This window comes from Caloenas nicobarica, chromosome 2, assembly GCF_036013445.1.
Source record: "Caloenas nicobarica isolate bCalNic1 chromosome 2, bCalNic1.hap1, whole genome shotgun sequence".
In the NCBI taxonomy this organism is placed as follows: domain Eukaryota; kingdom Metazoa; phylum Chordata; class Aves; order Columbiformes; family Columbidae; genus Caloenas; species Caloenas nicobarica.
This window is the reverse complement of record NC_088246.1, coordinates 144,405,226-144,427,617: the sequence shown is the minus strand read 5'-3', so window position 1 is coordinate 144,427,617 and position 22,392 is coordinate 144,405,226. Positions and strand designations below refer to the sequence as shown.

General features: G+C 37.5%; 1 protein-coding gene across 40 annotated transcripts in view; it reads right to left on the bottom strand.

Moving 5' to 3' along the window:
- RIMS2 (regulating synaptic membrane exocytosis 2) overlaps positions 1 to 22,392 on the bottom strand; it is a 479,246-nt gene that overhangs the window by 52,687 nt on the left and 404,167 nt on the right. For 19 of the 40 annotated variants that reach the window (XM_065627842.1, XM_065627847.1, XM_065627833.1 and 16 more), the window contains 2 exons: positions 20,471 to 20,643; positions 574 to 815 (listed from right to left, as the gene is read on the bottom strand). The exons of the other annotated variants lie outside the window; for them this stretch is intronic. In XM_065627842.1, coding sequence (XP_065483914.1) covers positions 574 to 815; positions 20,471 to 20,643 — 415 coding nt within the window. The remainder of the gene's footprint in view (positions 1 to 573; positions 816 to 20,470; positions 20,644 to 22,392) is intronic. 40 annotated transcript variants of the gene reach the window in all.

Below are 22,392 nucleotides of genomic sequence, written 5' to 3'. Positions count from 1 at the left end.
CAAATTTTAACCAAGATAAACAGAAATGAGGAAAATTTATACTGATGGTGAATATGCTTGTAGGCTGCAAAGAAATTAATTAAAAAGAAATACAACAGTTGTACTAGAGTAATAATACATATAATTTTGTTAATTAAAATTGTTTCATTTCAAAATAAGGTCACATGTTCAAATGATAAAAAGAAAAAACCATACTGAAATACACAAACACTATTTGTGACAAAAGCAAAGCAATTTTGCAACATTTCAGCAACCCTTCACAAACTCGCAGGAAGGATTCCCCCCAAATGGAAGTAGAGCAGCTCATGTTGTCTCCTGAGAAGCAAGGAATTAGTGCATTAAGCAGGTTCCAGCAAGTAGAAAATAAAAGCCTCAGTCCAATCTGAAAAGGATCTTTGCTAGGAAAAGAATAGTTCAGTAAATATCCAGAGAAAAAAGATGTTTGACTATATTCTTCATTCCGTAGAATAGTGTTGATTAGGCAACAAGATATCCAAATGATTAAACTATAATATATAAACATTATAAACATTTAAGTGATAATTTGTGAGGGGAAAAAAATCCAGTTCCTACCAGTTTGGCTGAGTTGTGACGTGCTACGGCTTTTTCGTGAGAGACCCACGATGGCGACCATCTTTGCACCGATGCTGGAGCGTCTCTTTTTGCCACCACCACCAACAGTGCCCACTGCAGTGTCCGACTGGCTGCCATCGTTCTTCTCCAGTGTGTACATGTCCCCGCTGATGCTGGTGCTCTTAGTCATGTTCTTTCCTGAGGTGCCCATCTGTCTGCTTTGCATTTTGGATGTAAAGACACTGTCAGCCAGTGGATGGATAAACAGCGCAGACAAAGAAGAGTAAAAAGGGGAAGACAGAAAAGGACAGGTTTCAGATGGAAGGTTTTGGGAGACTGGAGGGTAGAAGCAGCTAATTCACACAGATAGGGTTCGGTTCTTGAGAGGTAAAAAGGAGTAACTTTAATTTTAGTTTCCTATTTGGTCTCCGATAAACATACTTGACTCATCAATATTTTGTTTTAAATAACAAGATCTTATTTAGTGATTGTCTTAAAAGACATTACTAGCAAAAGCATATCTAAGAATTAATACATCAGTATATCAGATATACATATTTTGCTTGGGAAATTTAAATTCTGTAATCAATGCTCTGCCCCTTTTTTTCTCACATAATCTATATTCCTTTGGGAAACAGACACTTGGTTCAATAGCGAGTGGACGAGGATATCACTCTGAAGTCTAGCTTTCGTTTCTAAACACTCGGACATTTAAAGGATGTTTTCAGTAATCTGTTTTAGCTCAGTCATCCTGTGATTTTGATGAAATTACACAGTCGTGAACAACAGTAGTTTTTTGTTCTCTCTCTTCAGCCATGACTACATGTATTATATATGTATTTCATACAACACTTCATTGCTGTGTGACATAGATCTTCATTACCAATAAATGTAATTTAATTCTAACATACCTTTTACACTCATTATAGACTGTTTCCGCATTTTTTATGTGGCTGCATCTAAACTACCTGCGGCAGCATTTCACAACATGAAGGCTAAGGGACCTTTCGTTTGCACAGAAATGACAATATACAGTGATGGCAGCAGTACCTACCCAAATTTTGCCCTGACATCTAAATGGTAGGTGTCTGGACAAATATCCAGACCTGGAAACTCTGGAGTTCATGTGGGCCTGAGAATACATAATGTTTCTATTCCAGTGAAGTTCTCGCACAGAACTTAAACCTTTATTATTCTGTTTTGTACAGTGCTTCTCACTGGAAAGTACCCACTAGATACAGTCTCAGACAATCCACAAAACAGTGGAATATTTCTGGAAACCTGGGGAAATTATTCATTTTAGTGTTAAATAACCAGTATGTAGAGGCTAACAAAGAATATTTCTATTTTTTAAACAGATTTTTGAAAACATGCAAAGGCTATTCCTAGTGCTTTACTGTTCAGTAAATGGCTCTAGAGTAAATTTTAGCGGGTATAACCATACTCATTTCCACTTTCCTATAATGGCCAAAAAGGTAAGGTTTTATTGCTTCTTTATGAAGTTTTTATAATACGCGTATTGTCACACAAAACTTATCCATGTATTTAATGCAGCGTCCTCAAAAACAAATAGATCACTGGGTCTCTTCCCACTGACTCAAGGGGAAATGGGATGAGGTGTCAGATTTGGAACAACAATGCAACTATTTGAGATATTTGAGAGGTACCCATCAAGTGCTTTGCTCTTTAGTTGACAACTGCATGTGCATGAAGGCACAAAATGCTTGGAGTTAAGCCACAACACAGAGGAAAACAGTTCATAGAAATGAACCTCTGCCATCAAGTAAAAAAAAATATTGGATGTGCTCCTGAAGAAAGATATAAGGGCAAATATGAATGAAAGTTTGGATCACAAAATGGAGAGGCACAAAACAAAGCCGAAAGAGAGATTTAGTGGCCTTTCCTGGGCAGACAATAACAGAAGACTGCATCACAGTGGTAACCTGACAGTTTTTTTATTACCTTTTTCTAACTCTCTTTGTTGTTCTATGTTGGTTCACACTGACTCACATTGGTACGTTTAACACTAAGGAAAGAGTAGGGTAGGAAGTGAGTAAAGAGGAAGGCAAGGAAGGAAAAAAAAAAAGTGGATCTCTATTTCTGGGGCTTTTTAGGACTATAGGATCTTACTTGTAAAATTATAACATCACACGCTTTATTTGCTTTCAAACTAACAACTACAGGGACTGATTCACAGAAACAAGATGCCACAGAAACTAGCTCTCAGTTTCAACACTATGACTACGTTGCACATAAGAAATGCAAGAGACATCTAGGAAGAACAGTGTTGGGAAGAGCTAGTATCTTCAGCTTTATCTTATGCAAAATTCTTCTAAGAATCAGAAAATTAGAGCCCCTTATCCAGTAATGCTATTTGTAACCCAGTTCTCTAAGGAAATATTACTAATGTGACTGTGTTTTCTGACAGATCTCTCTCTCTTCAATATTTTAAAAAACCAGTTCAAATTTGACACAGGAGTCAAAACCCAGAGCTATTTAGTTTCTAAAACTGTTTTGAAAACAGATCCCTGGAGAAAGATCTTATGAATGCCCCTTTGTGAGTGTTGTGTAAGTCATTACCGAATCTCTGCTATTTCACGTCGGAGCTCATTCACACAGCACAAACTGATAGTGGAAGTATACTAACAACTTTCCTGCTTGCAGTACAACCTATTCCAATGATCCATTTTTCAAGAATGATATCCAGAAAATCAGTGGGTTCCTGTCATATTTAGTAATAAGAAGTAATAATTATGGCAGTGCTTTATAAGTGGTATTAACATTTAGGAAAGGTCTTCTGTCATAGCAGTGAAAACAGAAATATTCCGTTTTCTCATAAAACTTACACTGAGGAGAAAGTTCCCATTTCTTGAGTCTAATGTGCCTTTGAGGTGCTTCATGCATAATTTCCCAAGACGTATAATTCTATTTAAGTGCTATGGATTACAAGAATTACCCTTATTAAAGAAATCGATGTGCTTAAAAATGTTGGCATGCAAACAAAGTTGCTATAATTTCACTATTCATTTAACTATGAAAGTACTATGCATTACAAAAACTTGCCCCTTGGCTGCTGTCTAAAGGCTTTTGTATCACAAAATGAAGCTTTGCTGTGTACACCTGTCAACAATGAGGTAGACTTCATTGAGCCACATTCTTTTGACCAATTGAGGAAAGCAGGAAAGAGTTTTCAAGTAACAAAGTGATTTAGATTTGTGTTGATATACCAAATACTAGTACGAATGACTAATATTGAAAGTTCATTCACAAAACTCTATTTTTTCCTGTAGAGTTCTAAAGATATTTGCTTTAATTAAAGCTTTGGGTTCTGCTCATCTCCTGCTCCCTTCTACAAGCAGCAGAGAAGACATTTTTGTTATGCTCCCAACTAGCAAACAGTTCCCAGAGAAAGCCTCAACTCCTCTCTCAACAAAAAATCTTTGAGAAATAAGTACTAGGAGAGTTCTGAGTGGCTTATAGTGCGTCATAGTAAATCTGCAGTGGTTATGAGCACCTTCTTCATCAGCACGCTGAACTCATTCTGGCCATTCAACCCCCACTCACTAATTATTCTTGGTAGATGCTTGGTATCCTCACCAGCAAAGCTATCCTTCTACCCAGACTACTTTTTCACAGTGACAGAAATGGATTATTCCCAGAAAAACAGGGAGTTGTATGTCAGGTTAGGTTCCTTTCTTAAGTAACAGAAATATGAGATGGACTTCAGAGTAAGAAAGAGTAAATAATACTACCTTTTCTCTTAACAGGAAACAAAAAGAACTTGAAGTTTTCTTAACGTGTATTATACATATACACAAACATAACCACATATGCATCCAGTTAAATATATACAACAATATTTTAAAACTGACATTCAATAAAAGTAATTTATGAGATGAGTCAAGGAATAGAGAAGGCACTAAACCCAGGCTTTTCAAGGTGTCTCATCAGATACTCATCTTAAAAATATCCCCCTCAAAGAGAATATGCATCCAGACGGGGAAAACAAACAAACAAATAACACATTAAATAAAAGAATTAACTATGCTAGTCCCAATCACATGTATACAATGGCATAATAATCACCCTTATTAGAATCAAAATAACAACAATATCATCACACAAGCCCAGCTGAGTGGCAGCCAACACCAACAGCAGAGTGAGAGTGACAGCCAGGCCACTGACTACAGCTTATGGGGACGAACTAGTCAACAAGAGCAGGGTGATGGGCAAAGTTCAGGTGGGAGTATTGCTTTCTGAGCTACTGCTAAATCCAGGAAACCGCCTCAGGACACTGAGAACCACAGACAGGTCTCTGTCGCATAAGTAGGCTAGAAACTCAAGTCAGATTTTTCAATTTTCCAGTGAACAGAGAAATAGGAAAGATTTCTCTACTCAGTCTTCCACCTCAATCACTTTCTTTTATAGTTTTTCTCAATTGAGAGAACTAACTTTGTACGCCCTTCCTAAAATATAGTATTCCTATGTAATCTCTCCACAAACAAGCAGAGGGAATACTCAAATTCCAGTTAAATGAATAATAACAGCTAGGTGTGAAACAAACCCTGAAATCCGATAATCAATTAAAACAGTCTACTTAAAGCAAACTCAACAGGTTTTAAGCATATTTATATTTTCCCAAGTGATAATTATTCCAGATAATCAGGATCAAGTTGGGCATGCCAGCTTTCTACATGTTTTACAGTACATTTTCTTAACTGTTTGTGACCATCTACACTACAGACAAATTTTAGACTAATACATTCTCAAAGCTAAAGTGGAAAGTTCTTCAAAACAAACAAGAGAAAAATAAGACATTAGAAAAAAAATTAGAGTAAGACGTCTATAAACATGTGTAATTTAAAGCCAATGGTGGACTACAACAATGCTAAGTACCAGGTGTTATTCTTAACAATATACCATGCTAACCAACTAAGGCAGAGTCAGACCAACAGATACCTTTGACAGGAAATTTAATATGGTCCTATTGTCATTGAAGACCCCTGTGCCACACATATCGTAGTTAATAAAATGGCTCAGGCCTGTTCTCTGACCTTGACAGCTTACATACACGCAGCTAGTTTACATCCTTCCCCAAACAGGGATTTATCAAAGCTAAAGCAGAACTTGAGATTCAATAGGGCCAAGTGCCAGGTCCTGCGCTTGTGTCACAACCTCAGGCAGAGCTACAGGCTTGGAGAAGAGTGGCTGGAAAGCCGCCTGGTGGAAAAGGATCTGGGGGTGTTGATTGACAGCCAGCTAAATATGAGCCAGCAGTGTGCCCAGGTGGCCAACAAGGTGGCTTGTATCAGGAGTAGTGTGGCCAGCAGGACTAGGGAAGTAATTGTCTCCCTGTACTGAGCACTGGTGAGGCCTCATCTCGAATACTGTGTTCAGTTTTGGGCCCCTCATCATAAGAAGGACATTGAGGTGCTGGAGAGAGTGCAGAGGAGGGGGACAAAGCTGGTGAGGGGCCTGGAGCACAAGTGCTATGAGGAGCAGTTGAGGAAGCTGGGGCTGTTTAGCCTGGAGAAAAGGAGGCTGAGGGGAGACCTGCTCGCTGTCTACAACTACCTGAAAGGAGGCTGTAGCAGGGAGGGTGTTGGTCTCTTCTCCCAAGTAGCAAGTGATAGGACAAGAGGAAATGGCCTCAAGTTGTGCCAGGGGAGGTTTAGATTGGATATTAGGAAAAATTTCTTCACCAAAAGGGTTGTCAAGCATTGTAAGAGGCTGCCCAGGGAAACGGTTGAGTCACCACCCCTGGAGGTATTTAAAAGACATGTAGATGAGGCACTTAGGGAAATGGTTTAGTGGTGGACTTGGCAGTGTTAAGTTAAAGTTTGGAGTTGATGATCTTGAAGGTCTTTTCCAACCTAAATGATTCTATGATTCCATGATGCTACAAATCTGACATTGTTCTCAAATTGATATTCTACAGGCCAATTCTAGCCTGTAAGCTTTTTCTGTATGCTTTTAAAGAAAAATCATAAGGAAGTACAAAATTGGTATTCATACATAGCCTTCTGGAAAATGCAGTGTTGAGTTTCTGGATTTCTTAAAGGCACTAATCTTCAAGTTGTTTTCAAAACAGGGAGTGTAATTATTCTCTGGAATCAAATTTGCTGTCAAGGTTTTCCAGACTCCAACTATAGCAGATAATCAGAAACTACCTTGTTTTTCTCCCCAGTTTATCAATATCTGTGTTGAATCACAGAAATATTATAAAACACTGGCAGATAAACACTTCCAAAATACAATGCCCAAAACTAGGTACTTGGAAAACAATGCCTTCTGGAGTTGATGCATAGCCAGGGGGGAATACCATAAAGTGCCTAAGGAAATCCTCACAGAAGGGAGGCAGAGAAGTACTTCTTGTAAGATCTTTGCTTCAGTCTTTGTGTCTCCTGCTTTAGACAGACCGTTTGCTTGAAGTAGTAAAAAACAAGTCAGAAACTTCATCCAGCCTCTCCCAATTTGTGACTGACTCATTCATGCTTTAAAGGTGTTTAATAATCTTACAAAAAAATAGTAATTTTAGAACTAATTGATTATAATGATATGGTTGGCTGCAGTTGCAGACACACTGAATCCTCATTGTTTCGTATGTACCCAACGGAAAGTCTCATCCTGCCTCTGCAGTTAAAAACCTGCAATCTTTGGCTGCAGCTTTTGTACCAGTTTTAGAGTTGGATGGCATCTCACTAGTTTGTCAGATTCTTGCCTACAGAAACAAACTTTTTATAGAAACTGGCTGATTAGTACTGTAAGTGCCAAATTTCCTCAGGACTCTTTTGTTTAGGCCAGAAAAACAAACAAACTAAAAAAACCAAATCACAAACCAAAAAAACACACTAACACCTGGTAATCCTTATGCTTCATCATGATGTAAAATATGTGGCAAACCAACCAGAATGGGGATGGAGGAACTAAAGACAATGAGTCCCTTGAAAGCTGTTACTGCTATAAAAAGCAATTATGGTGTCCCACGGGTTAAAGAATCTGATCAGGATTTTTGAAGGCATCCTTTGTTGTTGCACAGGGTAGTACTGCCCGTTCTTTCTGTACGCTAAACAATCCAATAGGCAGCAACAAGAAAGGCTAAACTAGGAAAAATACACTGACTCAGTCATTCTCCCTAGACAAGAAATACAAACAACAAACAAGCTCAAACCCAAACCTTAGGATACCACAGTCATTCAAAAAGCAAAGATCATATCCTTTCAGACATCCTCTGCCACTATCTCATTTCTCTGTCCTCGACTTATCAAAACAATAATCAGACTCGTAAGGTGAACACCTCTCTCCCTGCACCTCGTTTGTTAAATAACATCATAATCCACCTGCCAGCTCAAAATAAGTCCCAGTGCCAGGAACCCCAGCTCTGTAGCTCAGCTAGTGACTCACTGAACTGAACGGTCATTTCCCATAACCCGTAACTGTTACCCAGCATTTTCTCCTGTTTCTTCCTCTCCCTGCTCTTCCTTCTGCCATTTTCCTTACTAACAACAAGACAGATCTTTTGTGTTGGTAGATGTAGAAAAGTTTCCTCTTCCCTCTTCACTAACCTGGTAAGTTGGCAACACATCAGCAGGAGCTCTGCAGGAGTAAAGTACAGCTAATGTCATTTAAAACCGACTTTCAAATCAAGCCCTGGCCCTGGGCTGTAACAGTCTGTGGCAGAAAGCAGCACAGGGAGCAGTACAGAATCCTTGCACCCAGTGAGTCCACGATCACCAACAAATTACAAACAATATCACTTATTCTACAGAGAAAAAATAAAAATGCTATTCTATCTGTTTCTAAGACTGATACACTAAAATTATGATGACAATCTCGATTTTGTTTGTTTTTCACTTGCCAACAAATACACTTTACTAAAACCTGTATTATGAAGCACAGGCATTTTTGTGATCTACCATATTATTAGTATTTTTAAATGTGAAGGGAAAGATATCAATACTATCTGTTGTACTGTATATCGTTAGAGGGATTTTTGAGGATTTTTTTGTATTTTTGCAGTCTTCTTTACAGCAGAATTAGAAATGAAAACATATAATCTTGTTGCTCTTTCAAAAGCGTATGTATTGGAGAATCAGATTTACACTTAAGTTATTTGGCAGATCTTGCAGGTTTCTTTTTTTCCCAATGCAAAGTCAATATTACTACTTCCCTGTTGTTTAGCTTAGTTCTCTGGTAATAATCCCTAACAAAAATAAACCACCTGCAATAATAAAAATCCACTCAGCCAAGTGTGGAGTACAGCTGTGTGCTGTGATGTCCTACAGAAGGGATTTTAACTATTTTTTCAATTGTTGTAAGAGATATTTTCTAATGCACATCTCTTGTGAGACTGAAAGGCCCACTAAAGATTTTGTTTACAGCTTTTTATAAGCAGGAGAGGAATTTTAATGCCATTCTTAACAGACCTCTTAAGTTGCTTGGAGAGGCTCTCATTTCATTAATTTGTAGAAGAAATTTAACAAAAACAGCATTATGGGGACAGCTGTGATGTAGGAAATAACATTTCCATGGGAACAATGCTTCCGGCCAATGCACATACTCATCTGCCAATTCACATCAAAGAGAGGCACTCCAGGTTCAAAATTATAATGACTTAGTCTCCTGCAATTCACTTGGTCAAAAATTATCCTATTAACTCATTTGTGATATAAATCTCTAATAGCTACCAGACTGACTTAGTAGGTTTATTTTATTGAAATTGTAACAAGTTGGTGGGACACAATAAAGCAGTTATTATGTATTCTATTATTTATATTACTATTCAAAGAAAGCTTGTCTGCACAGCTCAAAGTAAAAGTAAGAATAATTTTATATGAAGTATCTATTTCAAAGGTATCTTTCATTGCAAATCAAAAATACCTCACCTGTCACAGTACATAGTTTAACTTGACCTGGCTCTTCCCCACTCTGCTAGATAACAAGCTCTGCGCGCTGCTTTATTATTACAAATCAATATAGGTATGCATGTAGCATATTTTTTAAAAATAGAAAGAAATTTCAAAATTGTTTGGAGTCAAGACATTGGGTTACTTACCGAACATTGACACAACAAATGAGGGATGTAGAAAAAACACTGTAACTGTTTCCAAACACTAGCAACTGAATTCTTCACAGAGCTTCCGAGATTTTTGATAAAAGTTCTCACCATCTCTGTGAGATAATTGGCCATTTTTATATAAAATATAATTTATAACAATTTTTAAATTTATAACAACTTTTAAATTTAAAATAAATTTATAACAAAAATATTACACCCATATTCATCTACTGTTGATAAATTTTCAAATTTACTTTCACATAGTTACAGAAAGGCTTTATTACCCTGCTAACAGTAGTAAATCTTTGCAGAAATCCCCTCTTCTGATACAGTGAACTAAACCAGCCATTCACTATGTGTGAATTCAAAAGAAGGCTAGCAAGAAAACTAGCTGAGGTCCAAAAGTTTTGCATTATCCAGCTGTCATATTACTTTGATGTTTATTTGTAAATACAAGCAGTCCATATGAGCTCTGAAGGCTTGGCAATAAAGTAAGTACATTTCAAACAAAGACAGAATCAGTTTAGAATAACATCCAGTCTTTGAGTTTAGAAGGCATCTTCTTTAACGCAGCCTGGCAAAGAAGAAGTTGCATTTGTAAAGCAGGTTAACAAGTGGCTTGCCAAATTAAAACTGACAGTAGGCAACCTGATTTAATTGAGACTGTCTTACAGAAATACACCTTGCATGTACTTAATCTAGAAGTTAAATGTTATGTACTTGTTCAAACATACTGTCGAACTACAGTCATTCAACAGAGATGGAAGAGAGGAGTCATTCTGTTTCCTGTATTAACACTGCTGACTAAGGCACAAGCTACACCGAAAGCTTGCTTAGTGCTGCCCAGATTTGTTCCTTGAAGGGCTGAGAAGATCTCTGTGAAATGAAAAGCAAGCACTGAATTGATAAGCCACACTTTAAATCCACTATGTGTAACAGACCTGAAACCACCAGAGAAATAATACAAAATGAAGTCTGGAAAGTGAGAAAAATTTCAGACTGGAAGGCAGAAATTCTCAAAAATATATGGAGGTAAGAGACATCATGTATTGCCTTAGGGTAAGAGGAACCATGATTTATCATCTTTACTTGCCAAGTTGAAATTAGCTATAAGGAAGATTTTCTGATTTAGAAAACACATTGACACCTAGAAAACTTTGAAAGATAGACATGCAGGAACTGGATAGGATGCACTACTGAGATTACATTAAGGGGAAAAATCACATAATACACATAGAAGAGTCAGATGTCCTGAATTGACTTTATTTAAGTAAGTTGCAGTAGTCAATATGGCTTTCACTATAGCTGCATCTACACTCATGAAAACTGGAGTGTTTTGATTAGTACTGTATTGTGCTCAATTGTCCTTGTACTGCCCATGTGAATGTGTGCAACAGTGGGCATCTAAAGAATAAAGCAACTCTGATGTTTCCTTCATTTCTTATAAATTCAGGTTGCTTCAGGACTCCAAAAATCAGGGTCAGAATAGACACTGCTAACATCTTACAAACCAACAGCATCTTCCTGAATTGATCTTCTGGGACTGAGAGCTAAATGGACACAAGCAAGAGATCTGAAGCCATAATTACCTCAACCAAGGAGACATTATCTGGGACATCATGATCTTGACTGTCTGACTTCTGTCAGTTTGACAAAATGACTTTGAGTCACTTTGAGCCTCTGGGGGAAATTAGAAAAAGCATACAGAAAACTTAAGACCATCATAAAAATAAAATGTTGTGAGGAAACTCGGCTTACATCTTTCTGAAAATAAGTCTGCAAACTTTGTTTTTCTGACCTGGCAAGGACAGGTCTATGACCAGAAGTCCCTGCTGAGGTGATGTGCATGTTGCAGACCATGCACGTTTGGAGCAAAGGCTCCTGTTCTTTACCTTGGTCCTCCATAGGAATTGTACTCATGTTGTCACTACAATTTGGAAAATGCCAGGCTCCCAGTGGTATTTGGAGGGAGATATGTAGGCTTATTTCCTACTAGAGCTCACCTGATGACAAATCTCCCAGCTTGTTCAGGTAGCACCTTATGGACTTTATAGACAGAGTACAAACACCACGCAGGTACAGTGATAGTACTGAACCAAAATGTTCGGGTGCTTGGTCAAATAGCAGTAAAATCAGATAGATGGGCAACATCAAACTGCTGGAGCATCACCTTACCATAGGTATTAAGTAAGCCATAGTAAAACTAGCACAAAATCAGTATCTATTTTAGAAATACTTTTATGAAGTAACAAAAAGGAGTTTATGTTTGTTGCTCAGAAGGCTAAATGATAAGTTTATTAATTATTTTTAATGAAGTACATTTAAAGGAATCAAAAAAGGAACCATATTATTTTTACAGAATCTTTTCACTTTTCTGTTAATATAATACTCAGGTAAAAATAATGAAAACACACAGTACTGAGACAGAGCCACAGAATCATAATATCAAAGAAACAAAAGCCTAATGGGCTTCAACATTCCATTTCTTTTTTTTATAAGTTCCTACCCCACATTTAGTTGTTGCTATTGCTATTCTTGTCCACAGACCTGTTGTGTTCTGGACTGTACAAACAAAGATTAAAAGTCTGTCTATTGAAGAACTTATGATTCAATCTAGTTCTAAATATCTTCAGTCTTTTTTAACACACTTAAAAGTGCAAAAACTAATGTCAACATTTGTATCTGCTTCAAAGCATGATGTTATTTTTTCCCTTCATTCCTACTTCCCTGCGTGTCCACAGGGCTTTCCATCTGCACCTTGTTTGTTGGTGGTGGTTTTGTTTTTTTGGTTGGTTTTGTATTTGTTTTGGTTTTGTTGTTTTTGTTTTGTTACGGTTTGTTTGGTTGGTTGGTTTTAGCCACTGATGCACTGTTAAATAAGCTTTAGGAAGAGGACTACACTAATGCTTTCTGGATCACAGGTCAGAGCTGACTCAACAGAGGTTGAAGTGCAGGCTGCATTTTGTGGAGAGGGAAGCGGTCTCAAAGATATTGTGCTGCTGTCTAAGAAAAACTGTCTGAGTTCCCTGCTGAGCACCATATATCAAAGCTGCAGACTGTTTCAAATGAGGTATTTTCACTGTTAATAATATGTACTTCCAAATTCATTACCTTGTTATTTCCCAGTGGATCAAAATAAGTTTACTAGCTGTAAAGGAGTTCATACATCTTTTGTACTTACTCCAAAGTAACAGGAAAAATATGGATCTCTAAGGGTTTGATAGATGGTGACAAATAACTTAGAAACAGGTGACTTTGCTAAATTTCTTAAATAATTGTATTGTATTCCTAGTACAGATTTCACAAGAAATATATGAATTCATATAATTCCTTTCTGAACCATTGATATTTTGTATCCTTTCCATAATATTTTACCAGAAGTCACAGATAATTTTCTTCTGCATGTAATCTATGAAAGTGTAAAGAAACAAATGGCTAAATTATTGACTGTGTTTTGTTACAGACCCAGTAGCTATATGAATTTGTAGCTTTTGAAGATTTGCCTCGCAATGTGATACTAAAGTTCAAAATCTGTGGGTTTGAATCTATGCTTCAAATGGGGCAAGAATTTGCCAGGAACATGAATAGACTCTACACAGCCCAACAATATTAATGACATCTTACTGGAAAAAAGTTTATTTTAGGTCCTGTGATTTCAATCACAGGTTGGCAAAGTATAAGCAGCTCTCTGCTGATCTAGTCAGGAGTATGCAAAAGAGTTATGTTAGAGGAACACAAAGTTGCTGCTTTTTGTTCAAGGACTCTTTCCATCATACCTGCTCCAGCTGCCTCAATAATGAAATGTTTTACAGCTGAAAAGAGCTGGTGAACACTGTACTGCAACCTGTCTCTCTCATCCCAGTAATCGCAAGGTCACATTGTTGGGATATTAACAAATTTGTTACACCAAAATCTTGGGTTGAGAGCTGCAGGAAACAGCACACTGACATGTTTTCCCTGAAAAATTACCTGGAACATTGACATAACTGTACCTAAGTTCTCTCTTTCCCCATGGCAGGAATTACACTGAGTGAACATTATATATGTAGAGTTCTTGAGAGCACAGACTGCCTGTACTGCAATTTTGCTAAAGGACTGATCATGCAGTGGGGAAAAAGTCTCAGGCTACAGCTTTTCCTTACAAACATATGGCCTGTTTGACTAGAAAAGTTAGGCACAACTAACTTCTTTCATCCTGTGCTGCAGTTGGAGCAATCAGAATAATCATTCTGAAATAGCTTTAAGAAACCAAACAGCATGTGCCTACTGAAAATGGTTTATCGATGCTTGTTATCTTCTGCACAGTTTTTTATATTGTTACCAGAACATAGATTTTTCAAAAAATGTTACTGGCTTCCATGCCTGTGAAGGAGCTTGCACAGACTGAATTGACATGCTTATTCATCCAGCTTTGCAAAACACTGCATTTAACTGATAATAGCTGCAATCACAGTGGAAGGCTCATAAAAACTGAAATACTAAGGTCACAATATAATGAAAAACTAAGGAACAAATACCCATCAGGAATCAGTTTTAAAACTTACAACCTAAATTCTTTAAAGATTTTCTTGACTGAATGATACAGACAACAACTAGAAAGTGAATTTGAGATGAATATTTATATCCAACAAGGGAAATGGCACAGACAGCATGAAGAACCACTAGGAAAAGCAAAAATTTTGTATCTGAACAAATCATAGAATCATAAAATCATGGAACCATTACTTAATACTACATCCTGCACCCTGTTTCTTGTATCTTCAAGTGCCTCTGCAAAATTACAACCCAGCTGCCTTTTTCTACTACAAATTCTCCTTCCTCAGTTGTGTCATCTTCCTACTTAATCAGCTCTATTTCTTTTACTGTTGTTTAGCATTCACTTATTTTCTGCACACGGGATGTCACTGATTTCTTCTGATACACAGCAAAACACTGATTCTTCTGTGCTGTCTCTGCATTACCCTCTTTATACATTTCTCTCCCCTTGCCCTTGTCATGGATGCAGAAATTTCTCACTGGATCTCTTCCTCAACTGTTTGATTTGCCTAAGTGGTCATATCCCCATGCCGCTTTCCTCATTCTTACCTCTAGCCACCTGGTCATGACAGTTCTAGGTTAACAGCTGGACTTGATGATCTTAAATGTCTTTTCCAACCAAAACAATTCTGTGATTCTGTCACTCTGTCATTGGCTGTTTCCCCAAATCATAGAAACATGCTTTAGTGTATCCCTTTAGAAACTGACACAGAACGTCTTGCTCTCATCAGTTCTGCAACCACAGTCACATTTCCTTTCTTCTTTTCAACCCTGAATTAATGGACCACATTGTTTTAAGTAAACCTCTTAAGTTCTTGTTTTCCAATTACATTTCAAACCCTTTCCAAATAACTATCCCTTTTTCCATTTGGTTGAAACTACTCCTGCCAAAGTCTTCAACGATTTCTTAAGATTGCAAAAGTACACTCTTTTCTTCTTTGCTTTGCTGCAATTAACCATGCCTTAATTTATTACTTCCCTTAGTTCCCACCGTTCATCCCCTCTCAATTTTTTTCTCTCTCTTTCACTCAAAATGTGCTCAAGTAGATTCACATTTTCTGCCCATTCAGTTAAACTGTGATGGTCCCACAGGGCTGAAGCACTGTCTCCTCTATTGCCACCCCTCAAACATCTCTTCATCAACAGTACATCAAAGCATTATCCTCTCTGCAATAAAAACTCCCCCTCATCTGCCTTGTCTCCTCATGCCTGCCCTCTTTCTATGGCACCTCCTTGTGAATCACTGATCTCAACTCAGTATCATTAAACTCAGTATTTCCCACAAAAACCTCTCTTCTGCATCTTCTCCCAGCCATGTGGATCACGTGTGTCACTCAGACCTGCTGTTTGGGCAGGCCTTGTAATTTAGGCTTCATATTAGGTCCACTCTTTGGTGACTTGTACATGCTTTCTATTTCACTTCTCTGACCTCTCTGTGCACCCACACACCTCATTGATTTGTCCACTCTCTCACCATTTCAGATGTCACCTACTGAAGTGCTTTTCTCCAGCCCTGGGAATTTATCTGCCCTAAACTCTTCCAGGATACTGTAGGAAAAATTAATTTCATAGCTTTTCAATTTGGCTCTGTCATCTTTCTCCATACATCAGTAGAAAGCTATACTCTCTTCTATCCAGTTGTACATAGTTCCTCTTTATTTTCTAGTATTTTAGGAGTTGTTCCTTATCACATTTATCTTCTCATGTTCATGACTGACAGATCAGCTCCTGCTGCTCATTAGACTTGCCCCTTCATCCACTTGATATATTTTTTGTAAGCACCTAATGTTAGTCCTCATTGCCTCTAATGCTTCAAAAGACCTCTCCAGAAACACGCACAAAGCTATCTTATTTTCTTTCTTCAAATCTGCCCTTAGTACTCTCTGTTGTCAAGGTGTCCCCAACCCTGTATTGTAACAATCTCTTGTAATGTGGAACGTTTCTTAATTCTCCTGTGTTTCCGTCTCTGGACTCATATGTCATCTCATGATTTAGACCCTGTGTGCTTGGAACAGAGGTTGTATTTTTTCTTCTGTATTTCAACAGTATGTGGCACAGTGAAATCCTGCTCTGTGATTACAGTTACTGTGTATTAATATGATAAAATTATCATGACTATCAGAATTAATGTTTAGGATTGATATTTAGAACAATGTTAAGTAAGGTTAAGATTTAGAGCAGTCTTAGAGAGATTTCCTGCAATAAAAATCAAAAATGTTAACACATTAGATCTAAGAGGGCTTTTTTTGTCCCTAATATCAACAGAGCTGGAATAAGAAATAATATCAGAGAACTGTATATAGGGAATCCTTGCTCCATGCTTTCTGTTTACTCACAGGTGATGCCAAGAAAACACACAATTATGTTTTCCCTATAGGTCAGCCATATGCCAAAGTTTAGTTTTACAAGGTTTAATGAAGGCAAAAATCTGATGCTGCAGCTATTTCTGCCAAAAAAGAAAAAAAAAAAAAAAAAAAAATTATGTATTGATTTGTTGTGCTCCAGTGCTTCAAAAGCTAATGCAGTTTATTGCACTGAGGGACTCTTTAAAGTAGGCATGGGAAAAGTCAATGATGGATATCTGTCTTCATGGTCATTTAAGTTACATTGAACCCACCTATGATCTCAGCAGGCTGAAGCCCTTAGTGCAACTACTATCATTACTCATAAAGTATATAAGCACAGTGACATCAAGAGGTATGATGTATCCTTAACAAGCTGATTTTTGATGGTGGAGTGACTGAGAGCAGCGCCTGCATTCCAGATTGCCCAGAGAAAAGGTGACTGCTGTTCAACTAAAGACTCACCTCTGAAGTAAAAATGTATGTTGAAAATTGCCATCTGGAATATAGCTTTTCTTGACACCCGAGATCTCAAGAACTAGGTGATAATTTACTACTATTCTGTAATAGATGAACCGGCTGCTTTGGTTCTGTTGGGTGTCTCATATACCTATCAATATGTTTAATTATTAAGTGATGATTGGGTGATTGTTTAATGTTGATGGTGGATCTGAAAACATTTCTCGGAAAGTTGAAGTTGTTATCTTATAAATTGCCAGGTATAAGGTATCTTGTGAATTGTCAAACAAGCAAGCAGAAGACACTGAATTTACAACAATGCTTAGGATTAATTCTGCCTTCAGGTTTGTCCGCTGAACACACAAGTCACGATATTTCAATATTTCAGTATGTTAATGATACACAACTATGTGTATATATACCTATACTTGTAGCCATGTAGGAATCAATCTGTGCTTTTCAGTTTGCTTCTTACCCTAGAAGAATGTTCAGACAATACTAAAAAGATAAGCATTTATTTTACCATGGGGAAGGAAGGTGGCTATAGAGAGACGTTCCTTTTTATTCACAACTTACTTATTAAGAGTGGTCACAATAACTGCACAAATAATACTAGAGGCTGATTTCCTTATTAGGACCCAAAATCAAACACAAACAAAAGTCACTGCACAGCAGTAACTTAACAGTGTCTTGTTTCCCTATCAAGTAGGGACTCCTGACTTCTGCTGCTTCTTCATGAGGGCAGAGAGCAGCTAAAAAGCAGAGGAACAAGCTGGCACAGGGAACAAGAAGTTGTTTCTCAAAGAGGACTTTACTTTCTGTGAGGGACAGCATTTTGGCTGAAGACTAACTTGAGTGAAAGCTGGAAATCAGAAACAGGGTTATGCTTTTTGAGAGGCAGGACTTCCAGATCTATTGAGCTGGGAACTTAGTGCGAGCTGGGAGAGAGAAAGGTCTTTAAAACCTTCTTTCCCACACTACCTTTTTTCAGTCCCTGGAAAACATATCCAAAGGCAGTCTTAAAGACAGCTGTTTCTAAACAGCTGCTTTTGCTGAATTCTGAAATGCACTCATGAGTGAAGGAATTATGGTACTTAATGTGTAAAAGCAGTAGTACGGCTATATTGGCCCATACCACCCCGGACTGAACGCTACTCATTTTGATTCTCTTTTTGTATCACCTTTGGTTTGTGCATGTTCGCACATGTATGTATGTACAGGCATATACACATGTAGGTTTGTAGCAAAGGAAGAAAGTGGATTGCCAAAGAGTGCTCTGTGCTTACTCTAATATATATGAACACAGTATTACAGGAACAAGTTATCTATAGGTAGTGCAGAATTAGCAGGTTAAAAGAGAGGGTTTTTTCTGAGATTTTCTGCCATTTTTGTATAGGTGAGAGGGGTTCAAGAATATTCAGTAAATCTCAAACACATGTTTTGCTAATGAAGAAAGAAGGAATATTGTATTTCTCTTAATGCAAATTACACGGATTTTGCAATGTGAAATGTCACTCATATTAAAAGTCATGTTTCAAAGGATTTGTGGTAAACTGCATCAACCTAAAATATTATCTGATAAAGCCAGATCCAATTGTGCTGAAATGTTTCTGGACACAATACAGCAGCAGAGGTACATGACCCCTCCACAATACAGCAACCCACGACAGTTATTCACATGTGACAAAAAAAAAGGTAAGACTCTGCTTATCCACATTGATTGTCGATCAATATGCACATTTATCAGCCTACACAAAGAGGATTAAAAAAAAATCCAAATTGTCTTCTTTAATACTGCCATAAATGAAAGTAAAGATGGGTTTGATATTGATGAGATATCACTCAACAAAAGATTTTTCCCTGAAATGATAATTCAAGCAGGGAATATAAAGAGGAAACTTACAATTTCTATTGTTTATTATAGTCAAACCCAAACTCTACTTTAAACCAATTTAAAATTAATATGCTGTAGTTGCCTGCATAATAATGAGTCAAGTTAGTGTGCTGCATCATTTGGTATGCAGAACAAGTTCACTGAAGCCAAGAGTGAAACTTGCTTAAATATGAAAGCATCATGATTGAAAGCAAAGAAAGCTGCAGAGAACATAGACAATAAGCTAAGGAAATGGAAAAAAAAAAACAAAAGGGAAGACAAGTAGGGTCCTGGCACAGGAGGAAGAAGAGTATGTCTACAGAAACAGAAATATATTTTACCTGTCATCCTCTTTCCCTTCCTCAGTTTGGTCTTCTTGAGCTTTTTCATCATTCCCTGAACCTTTGACTTCCTCCTTATCACAGTTCTCTGTCACCTCTTGCCCTTCCCCTTTTTCATCAATTTCTTGCTCCTTTGCTCTTTCCTCCTCCTCCTCTTTTTCTTCCTCCTCAGGAAATATTTCATCTTGTTCATCTCCTTCCAGCCCTCCCTCTTTTTTCCCCTCTATATCCCTTGTCCTTCTGAAGCCAACAAAAATTGAAATAGGCATGCAAAAAGAAGAAAGAAAAGAATAAATTAAAGTTAAGGTCATGGAGAAGAGCATGCATGAACTCACAAGAAAGGAAATGCAAAATAAATGAAATGAAAACTAAAAGATGGAAGCAGCCATAAGTTAAACCATGCTGGTTAAGGCTCCAGACTACACTGGACAACCCTGGGATGTTTTCTTAGGACAATCTCTAAGTCCCTCTTTGAATAAAAGTTGCATGGCAATACATTGCGTTTGGAAATGTATACATAACTGTAAGGCAGAAACAATGTGGTCCTAACAACAACCATATAAGCAGATGTTTAAACAATCTTTTCAAATGCACCATTTCTCTCAAGAGGACAATTTTCTGAGGATTAATGTAGGCTGACATTAAATTTTGCTGAGAATGCAGGTGGGTTACGCTTTCCAAGAAAAATGGTCTTTCATTCCTTCTACAGTCACAGTCATAGATCCTCTGAGTGTGCACAGGGCACAGGCAAAGGAGATGCTGCTTTGCTCACAGATACACTATACCTGCTTTGTTGAAGAGTAGCTCAATGGCTGTACGCCTACAGTTATATTGGACTAGTGTAAGTATTAAATACATTGAATTAGTCTCTGTAAGTATGAAATAAGACTTATATAGAAGTTCAGTAGATCTATTTTAAAAGGAAATGAAGATGCCTCTAATATTGCTGGCACAAATTTTCAAGTTAAATTGTCTTTTCAGCCATATTATTTTACAAAATGTTTTTCAGAAAGTCCAAATCTAAGTGTGTCTAATGCTTGCTGACAGCATATGTTTGTATGTATTTTAGTGTATTGTAGTATAGCCCAAAATGACAAAACTTGGCTAAAAATAACTACCATGAAGACTTCAAAAAGCATTAGATGAAGAGGACATCTAAACCAGTATTTTGCAAATTCCCTGCAAATCTTAACCTAGGCAAAATATTAATTTCAAATACAAAAATCGACAAACATGCAGTTACTTAAGTCACATGGCTATGGCTGGCACTACAGCTCCTTGTGCTCACCTTATTTTCTTGTTTCCTCTTGGACGCTCTGACTGGACAGACATGTAGCTTGTGCTGCTGAAACGTGAAGCACTGCTCGTCCGTGACACAGCGGAGACATCACTGACATCGCTGTCTGAAGACTTATTGGAAATGTTGTCTGAGCCTCGCTGAGGATCCCGTCCTGACCGATACTGTAAGAGGAAAGGGACAAAGATACAGATGCTGTCAGTGACATACTACCACAAATGAGCTATGGAGCTGGTCCCTGATACTATCTGAACTGCCATTGTCACCAGACTGTCTGAATTTTTATAATGAAGTTTTTAACTGACACAGAATACAAGTTATGTCTTGGTTTCTATTAATTTTACTCTAATTTGCTATCCCATTTGAATTATTAACTCCCCAGCTTAATCCATAGAGTGACTTCTACAGAACTTCCAGCTCTTCCAAATGTTTCAAAAACCTTAGCAAAGACATCTAAACCATCACACAATATTCTTATCACAACTGTTTCACCAGGGCACAAAGCAAAGCAGAGAAACTAAGTGCCTTGCGCATGGTTACTGATCTCATGAAAGACTGAACAGGAAATACAATGTGCTTCATGGTATCTATAAAATATGTGTCTCTTTTGGGGCCTAACTTGTTTACAAGAACTTCGAGTTGACAAATGTTAACTTTTTTTTTTTTTTAAAAAAAAGTAAATAGATAGATGAGATTATCAAACTGAAAGACAAAACAACGTTGCATGTGTGCAAACTTGCTGGGCTGGGAAGTCTGCAAGGATGGGACACAACTAGAGGTAATTTGTACTGACAATGTACAAATGCCTCAGAAACTAAAAAAATACAATAGTATTTGAGCTTTTTAACAGTATATTCCAAACATGGAACTGGCAGGTGACTGGTGGTCAGCAGTAAGCCCATACAACATAAAGCAGTGTTGTGCAGAAGTATTCGAGTTAGATCTGAACAAAATATTATGCCTATGTGTTCTTGTTACAAAAGTTAGCTTTAAATTAATGCTAAGTCTGTGCCACTCTGCATTGCACTATGTGCAGATATAATAAACAGCAGAAAGACTTTTCCCTGTCTTCTTCATATACAGACATTTCAGTGTATACAGAAATCTGATGGGCTACTACTGATAATCTTTTCAGAAAAACAGTGCAAGATAAATTGTCAGTGAACTCTTGGGAGTAGGAACATTGGATTCAGCCACCTGGAGAAAATAATTCGTAATGTAAAGTGGCAGACCTGTGTAGTCCTGCAGAAAAGAAGGGCGTCCAGACTTGGCTATCAATTTTTTAATAACTGTCTTTCATGGAGTACACAGATCATTTGCTTCTGTTCTCTTGCAAGGAATGTTACACTGGAGAATATTCTGAAAGACTGTGCAGGGTCTAAACAATGTTCCAGAATAGCATTTAAGTGCCTATTTACACTTACAAATAGCAGGTTATTTCGCCCATTTTACAACAGGGAAATGAAATAAAGACAAGGAAAAAAGCTTGTGCAGGTTACACTGTACACCTGTTGCAGACAGTGACCAGGCACAGCCTGAACTGCAGGCTTATGTGAAAGGGCTGCACATGCTGCAGCTGCCTCCCTGGTCTGTGCTAATTTACAGTATTTCTGTTCATTGACAAATCATTCAAGCCTTCCCCAGACCATACGTCTGAGAGTGAACTTAGCCAGCCATAAACTTGCAAAGATTCTCTGTGATTACAATGTTTAAATGCTGTAATATTTAATGACTGTTTTTATCGATGCCATGAATATTTTTTCTTGATAAAGAAGACAGTACATGTTGTTATTGATATATTCATTTGGGGAACATAAAAACAATGATTAAACAGCTGTCCCGATCATCAGAAATAATGGATCATTATACCAGAATAAAAGGATTGTTCTTTTGCAGCAATGACTTTTAAGAGA